Source organism: Mizuhopecten yessoensis, unplaced genomic scaffold (genome assembly GCF_002113885.1).
Source record: "Mizuhopecten yessoensis strain PY_sf001 unplaced genomic scaffold, ASM211388v2 scaffold7473, whole genome shotgun sequence".
Taxonomy (NCBI): domain Eukaryota; kingdom Metazoa; phylum Mollusca; class Bivalvia; order Pectinida; family Pectinidae; genus Mizuhopecten; species Mizuhopecten yessoensis.
Genome location: NW_018407065.1, coordinates 788,292 through 796,346, shown reverse-complemented (window position 1 = coordinate 796,346; position 8,055 = coordinate 788,292). Strand labels below are relative to the sequence as shown.

Below are 8,055 nucleotides of genomic sequence, written 5' to 3'. Positions count from 1 at the left end.
ACTCGTACATGGTTATTGAGAACTAATGAAAACAAAATGTATATAAGCCGAGCACGACGTGCTGTCCCTAACGGTGAAGTACAGACTGTCAAGTTCTCCCAAATTCCTAATATAGTATAGTAGTGTTTGACCGGAAGGTCAAATTACAGCCATTACCGGATATTAGTGCTTTTATGTAGTGCTGGAGTTATTTGCTATAATCATTATTAAAATCGAAAATAGATATAGTATAATAGATATTTATCTAAATAATATGTAAATTTCCTACCATTATTAATGTTTTGATTGAGTTTGGTCACAAAAAGCCGTGTAGTGCCTTGGATACTAGCGTAGCAACTATATCCATGCGCGGCCTTCTTACCGTCCCTGACAACTTGCTAAGTCTAGCTACACACAGTCTATCCTTCACTTGACAACCTGAACATCGAGGGAGCAGGACCTATGATAGTCGGCGGTCCAGAAGTACTGTTTTGATATATCTTAGTGTTAATTTCACTTTTTAAAAATGTTCAAGAACACATTTCAGAGTGGGTTCTTATCAATACTATACAGTATTGGAAGTAAACCCTTACAGATTTGGGACAAAAAGGTAAGAGAACATTATCTATGTGTAGGAAGACAGTTATCAGTCGATCGCCATAGTGACATGGTTGGCAACAAGTGCATCGGGTGCTTCTTAGTTTATATTTAGTTACTTAATGTTTAAAATTAACTGTTGATATTGAACCTCAATGTAGCTAACATGTTTAGTAACATAGTATTTGTTGTAAAATGGCATTTCAACTGATGTTTTATTGAAAAAGATGCGAGATGACTAAAACGGAAGTGACAGTCACAATGTTTTTCTTGTGTATATTGCCATTATTATATCAATGTGTATGGTTTCATGTACAACATTTCAAGTTTCATCACTAATAAATTGTATTACACGTATAAATAATTGCTTTGGATGATAGGAAAATATATAATTGTAAACAAAGATTAAATTATGATGATAAATCCTCTCATTCTTTCCGGCATGTTTACTGTACACACGTGTGTGCTACATCAGCAGCTGTATATTTTTAGTCGAAAATATATCTGTTTGTGCATTATCTGGCAAACATCAAAACATTTTGTAAGTTGTCATTATGAAAATCGCGTTAAATTTCAAGTTCTGTACCATTTAACTGATGGAGTGTACGTAATGTTACCGTTGCTAAGATGTGATCCGCCATTTGCAATTTTTTGTTCCGCAGGTTTTCGACTAAGTAAACCATTGTGCTTAAAATTGTATATTTCTTGATTTCAGGTGCGAAATGGTCACATAAAACGTATCACAGACAACGACATCCAGTCTCTAGTTCTAGAAATTGTTGGTACAAATGTTAGGTGAGTTTTTCTTCTTTGTGTAAATATTGAAATGTTAACGCTGACGAGTGATCTCCCCTGTACTAGTGTAAGATGTTAGAAAATTATGTCATTTACTCGATTTAAATTTAGACAACACTTCGTTGCAGTAAGTTATCGTTTTTAACTTGTTTTATTAATATTTTTGATTTCTAAAATAATTTGACCAATTTAAAATTAAAGTACAATTGACAATATTTTGAAAGCTGCTTTTACTACTACATTGTTGTAACCCATTTGTTTTCTCTCAAAACTAACTGACTTTTTTAACTTGATAGTAGGAATCTTGTTTGATAAAAAAAATGGGTTATTTTTATTTCTGTAATGTACAAATTGTTCATTGTTGATATTGCTGCTGGATTTAGTGATATTCATTACTTTTTTTTCATCTTTTACAGCACAACATACATCACATGTCCAGCAGATCCAAAGAAAACACTGGGTATCAAACTCCCATTCTTGGTCATGATCATCAAAAATCTCAAGAAATATTTCACATTTGAAGTACAGGTGCGTTATAATTGCAAGCATAATGCTAAATAAATCAAGGTGTTGAAGTTCAGCAAAGTTTGGTTGAGATTCTGCTTAAATATATTTCAAAGAATTTGAACTGCATAACATCTTGAGCTGACAAAAATAAATTTCATGAAAATAAACATATATGAAATATGTGATTTTTATTTTATTTTGTTTCTTATGGTTTAATCATATAATCTGTACAAATTCAAAATGAGGTTTCTTTTATAATTTCAGGTTCTAGATGACAAAAATGTACGGAGGCGGTTTAGAGCAAGTAACTACCAGAGCACGACGAGAGTGAAGCCCTTCATCTGTACCATGCCAATGAGATTGGATGATGGGTGGAATCAGATTCAGTTCAACTTGTCAGATTTCACACGAAGAGCTTATGGAACAAATTACATTGAAACACTTAGGGTTCAGGTGAGTTATTAACACTGAGATATTTGTCGCTTAAAAATAATGTGATAAATCTGAAGCATAAATGACTGATAACTGGGTACATAAACACCTTAAGTATTTTAAGTTTATGGAGGACAATTATACAAATGTTAGAAATATTACACATGACCACTAATTATTGCTTTCTTTCTTGTATTTTCAGATTCATGCAAACTGCAGAATCCGTCGTGTGTACTTCTCAGACAGACTTTATTCAGAAGATGAATTACCAGCAGAATTCAAACTATACTTACCTGTACAATCTAAGGGAGCGAAATAACATCATTCTGACATTAAACATTGACAATGTATATATATATATATGCAACAAATTTCAAAAATGCTACTCAAGAAGAAGAACAATGTGAAAAGAAATTAGAAGAGGAAATTTGTCGGGCAGTAGGATCACCAGGAATGGCTCAAGTCAAATGTCATTGAGCACTTGTAATTCCTGCAGTGTTACAGTCAAAGATATTGAGTATGGAAAAGGATGGGAAGATGCTACCAGAACATAGTGCTGTCCTGTTAACTCTGACCAAATACAAATGCCATGGCCATTGCTAAAGTGTTCATTTTACAACAATTTCCATGTACCTGCCCGTTGATGAGTGCCACTGAAGACACTGACCAGCCACTAAACATTTAAATTTAATAAGCCTTTTCTCCACAAGATGAAAACACAATCTCAGGAATGCTTTTGGCAAATGACTTTAGTTAATCGGGGAATGGCAAACCTTAATGCTGAATTCTGAAAAAGTGGACTTCTGCCAGAAGAATTTTGATAATTGTTGGAATAAAGATAACTAGGAATTTTTCTAGGTGTCTTGTATTCAGTCAAGTTGGGGATATGTTGCAATATATACTAAATTACTTGTTTAACGTATGTCCCAACTTTTCATCACAGAAAAATCTCATTACAGTTCAGTCATGGTAATATTCCAAATGTTACTACACACATAATGATCAATTTGTAAATACTTCCATAGTAAATAAATTGTATATTGATGTACATACATGCCAAATACTAATTTATATTTGTTGTTTTTCAATGACAGGCTCGGTTTGGCTTTTACAGTTTCGAGCACCTTTCCTAAATATTTGGGTCTTTTTCTTCCTACAGATAAATCATTTTTGTGAAACGAAAAAAAATGTGAAAAAAAATGCAAAATAAGTGATGTAAGGCGAATAGGTTTTCAGTTAAGCATCAGATTTCAAAAACTAAATAGTCTTGATATAGTTTATTGGTTGCAAGTGCTTGTGCTGTAAAATCCAAAACTATAACCTGTTTTCAAATCTGTTATATGACCTCAAATGAGAGGGATGCAGAAAAATCTAAATGCAAAGAATTACTTGGAAGGTTAAAATAAATTTTCGCTGTAAAAAATACAAGTACATATGATGTACGGCTACAAATCTACAAGAAAACATTATCTTGTAGACCCTAAAATTCCTAAACTAAACATGTTCAAAACAGATAGCAGTCTATTCTGGTCAATCAGATCTAGATGGTAGCTATACCATTAAAAATAATTCATTCATCATAGACATATATGAGCGATTCATCATAGACATATATGAGTGATTCATCATCTGTTTCACAAAATAATGGTACATTTGATTGAGAATTTTTGAACAAAAATTATTATTGAAATTGAATTTCATCGTCATACACAGATGATCACTTTTGTAACCCAATGGTGAAGACTGTTACTGAAACAGAAGTATCAGACCAAGTATAATATAATCTGAACGAATGAACTACAGTACAGGATACAGATTTTGATCCGACCTGATGTCTACAGAGTATTGATAAATGTTTTGGTGGTGTAAATCAACTTGGTTTAGAAATGCCACCATCAGGATAGTCTTTTGTTTTCTATCTGAACCCCTAAAATGTCTTAATAATATTGTCTGAATTATCTGAATTGATTCTCGGCTTCCTGTGTCTCTGATAAGTCCTACTGGGGAATAGTGTAGCATACTGGAGGCAGCTACATTATCAGATAGACAGCCCTCTGAGTGAATAGAAATGTTTCATTTAATAATGAAAATCTAAACCTGAGGAACATGACTTGTCAGTATTGTTGGTTCACTTAGTATAGAATTTCCTGTTTCTCCAGCTCCTGGACAGAAGAAAGTTTTAATGAGTATGATAATGATGCCTTGCCATTAGGTTCTCCGTTCTAACATTGTATGTAGCTTTCTTAGACTTAACTATTTTTGATCTGTTTCCTCCGAAAACACTTGCCATTTGGATGGTTCAATTTTTTTTTATGCATTTACATATCTAGGATAAAAAACTAATATAACATTTAATCCAAAGCTTTTTACTATGGAGACAGGGTTACCCCCCACCCATCAATGTTGTAATCATATCAGATATTCACGCTTGATGATTTGTGATTAAAGCCGTGTATTGAAATTTTTGGAAGTCAGCATAATTAAAAGACATAAATATTTAGTATTAAATTACCATTTTAGAGATTGAAATGTTTTGTACTTCAGACGCTGTTTTCTACTTTCATGACCACAATATGTAATCAAATGCTTCTGAATGGCTACTGATAGTGATATTGTAATAGAACTTCAACTATAATACACATTGAGCATCAGGCTACAAACTGTTGTTGCACACCTTCATGGCCAGGGGTAAAGCGGTGTTCATATTTCACAAACAAAGGTAAACTTGAGGACAGGTAGTAATATGTATTGCCTTCAGCACTATGCATCTAACAGTAATTCGTTCATAGGTGAAGGAGGGGTCAAACATTTCAAAGTTTATTAGTAAATGAGGGATCGACTGATTAAAGTCTAATGTGATGGAGGTCCCCATGTGTTTACTTGTGTACAAACTATATCTTGGGGCTACAGTGACAGTTAACTACGACAGCTAAGTTAAACATTGGACAGTATAGACCGACAAGTCTATTTCTGTATTTTTAGTATCAATATCTTGCTCTTCATCTTGTTTTGGGTTGACCGTGATCTAATTAATAATTGACAAAGCTACAGTGAAAATGCGATAATATCACAATTACCAGTAAAATCCATTCTGGTGTACTGGGCCGTGCAATTTCTTTAAGTGGAAACAGAATCCAGAGTCTGGACAACCATAGCACACTAAACAGCCCTGTGCTAGCCACGACAGTTACTAACAATGTACAACTACATGTGTCTAATTACATCAAGTACACACAACAAATATTACATTTATCATTCTGAAATTTCTGCATTCAAATTGATTTTAATGATATTAATATATACTATTTTGATACTGAAAAAGCAAAAACGATTTTCTTTATTTCAAAGGATAAAATAATGCTAGATATTGGCACTTGGAACTCATCTTTATAATCTCATTCTGAAAGAGCAGTATGACTGCAACATGAACGGTAGACATTTGACATAAGGTATGGATATTTTGTTAAATTAATATTTATATGATTCAGTGGGTCTGAAAATAAATATATAGCATTATCCATCAGGAAAATTGGAAATCTGGCAGTGTGACAATTAGAAAACAGAAGTGGTCTGTATTAGGTGGTTTATAGGGGAACAGTAACACCGTTGACTGACTGTAGTAATGTATTGATCGTCTCCCAATCTTAATTGTCCGGTAGCACGTTCCTGTAAAGACACGACTATTACACACAGGAGTTCAGTCTTCACTACAGCACCACTTGTGTACACACACAGGTAATGTGTGAATCGGCACTTGCTATTTTGTTGTCAGGGAGAGAAAACAGCAGCGTGTACATTTAGGATCATGTGCTATACAGCTTTAGTGTCTCTAAGATAACGACTGCTTATAGATTAATATTTCTTGGAAAAGGAATGCTGTGGCCGGACATTAAAGTGCATGTGTGTGCTTGTGATATATTTTGTATAGGATGATACCGATCACTTTGCATGTGTACACATGCCACGACATGGTTCCTATTCAGCATTTCTCTGTAATTCAACATTTTATTAATGTTACTTTGTCACGCGATACACAGAACAACATGTAGTATATGTATTATCTCTCTAAACTAAATAACAATTTAAGCTGAACTTCAAGCACATGTTGACACGCCCCCTAACCCCACCCCTGCAAATGCTTTACATTGTAGCTCTTTAGTTGTTTACTATATATGGTATCGCTATGGGACTCTGCACTGTTTAACAACGGTATATCCTGACCACAGCGTATCGTGAAGGACATGGAATAATGATGCATGCTGTACTTACTGATGTTGTATGTAAAGTAATGATGTGATGTGGCACTTATCATACATTTCAATTCGACTTTATTGCAATTTTCATCTAAACAATGTGAACAAAAGAACTAGAGCAGAGCTGGGACATTATCCTATTGAGACCCTTATAAACACTCAAGCATGTGGCTATTTTTAAAGTAGAATACTACAAGATTCTGACAATTTAAACCCTTATCTATTAAATAAAACATATACCTGGTTTAGTTATGTTAATGATATGACATTAGACAATGATTTACATCACATTATACAGGATCCTGACGCATTATACAGTAATTACCGACTTAATATTTAAACCAAGCAAAATATAAAAAAGAAACATGAGATAAGATTCTTAAATAAACTAAAAAAATTAAACGAGAGTAATAAATTATTCATGTATAAAGACTTAAAGATGGCGTATGTCCCTATGAAAAACCTTAATATTAACAGTAGTAGTTTAAGGAAAATATTTACTTAATTTCGTTTAAGTGAACACAAGCTGGAGCTAGCCATGGGGCGTCTCAAAAGTATACCAAGAGACCAGAGACTATGTAAAAATGTGGTGTGTTAGAAAATGAAGTACACTTCTTTTTTCACTGTTCCCTAAATGAATCTGCCAGAAAAGAATACTTCCAAAAATGCATTCCTAATCACAATGATGTTACTTTAGATACCAATTATTTGACCTCAATATTATCTACAAACAACTCCCAATTTATACTGGACTCTTGCTTTTTCATTAAACAGTCTCTAGAACTGAGGAGAGTGGGCTTGCTGACAGTATAAGGTATGGACTTTGCAGCTAAAAATGTTTAAATAAAATTTTCTATTTGAAGGTATGTTAATTTTGTTCATGTTAATGTATATTAGAAATATAAGCAATCACTTTGCGATCTTTCTACATGTCTGTATATATTTCACTGTGTTTTTCTATTTTGCCTTCAAACTGCTTCGTAGTTACAAATGTGCAAATAAAATTTTGAATATGAATTTTATATAAGAATTATCATGAAACTAAGGCACGTTGCAAGCCCTCCTTCCTCAGTTCAGAAGACATTATAATCCTCAGGAGACCCAATATCACGCATAAAGTCCTTCTGTCCATTTCCATACGAATTTCACAAACTGATGTGAGTTCAGACGATTTATTTTTTGTTGGAGACAAATTAAGAACAAACAAATGAGAGTATTATCATCACAACATATATTACACGTACATTATACGGTAATGTTTCTACTTGTGCTTTAGATATCGATAGCTTTTGACCTCTCCTAAAGGTCTCACTTTTTTGTAAGATGCTAACCTTCAGAAACACTTCCTGATAGCGATGCTTCATAAAAGCACGACTGTGGTAACTCGTTGTAATATATTGTTATGGCCAACAGATCGGTAGCCACGCAACAGTAACACTCATCATCAGCTACCGCTCGTATCAGGATGGAGAGCAGCAGATGTCGACCATCA

At 33.6% G+C, this 8,055-nt stretch overlaps 1 protein-coding gene across 1 annotated transcript; it reads left to right on the top strand.

Annotated features, from left to right (window-relative positions):
• The first annotated feature begins 364 nt into the window (after positions 1-364).
• LOC110453638 (cilia- and flagella-associated protein 20) lies at positions 365-3,373 on the top strand. The gene is made up of 5 exons (XM_021502676.1): positions 365-589; positions 1,292-1,371; positions 1,788-1,899; positions 2,143-2,331; positions 2,513-3,373. Exons 1-5 carry the CDS (start codon positions 506-508, stop codon positions 2,627-2,629), a joined length of 582 nt encoding a protein of 193 aa, XP_021358351.1. The 5' UTR covers positions 365-505; the 3' UTR covers positions 2,630-3,373.
• The last annotated feature ends 4,682 nt before the right edge of the window (positions 3,374-8,055 follow it).

Excerpts from the sequence above, each read along its gene's own strand:
- LOC110453638 (XM_021502676.1), top strand. The coding sequence starts at position 506 with ATGTTCAAGAACACATTTCAGAGTGGGTTCTTATCAATACTATACAGT. Across the intron at positions 1,372-1,787 it reads ATTGTTGGTACAAATGTTAG|CACAACATACATCACATGTC; the intron begins GTGAGTTTTTCT and ends CATCTTTTACAG. Across the intron at positions 2,332-2,512 it reads TTGAAACACTTAGGGTTCAG|ATTCATGCAAACTGCAGAAT; the intron begins GTGAGTTATTAA and ends TTGTATTTTCAG.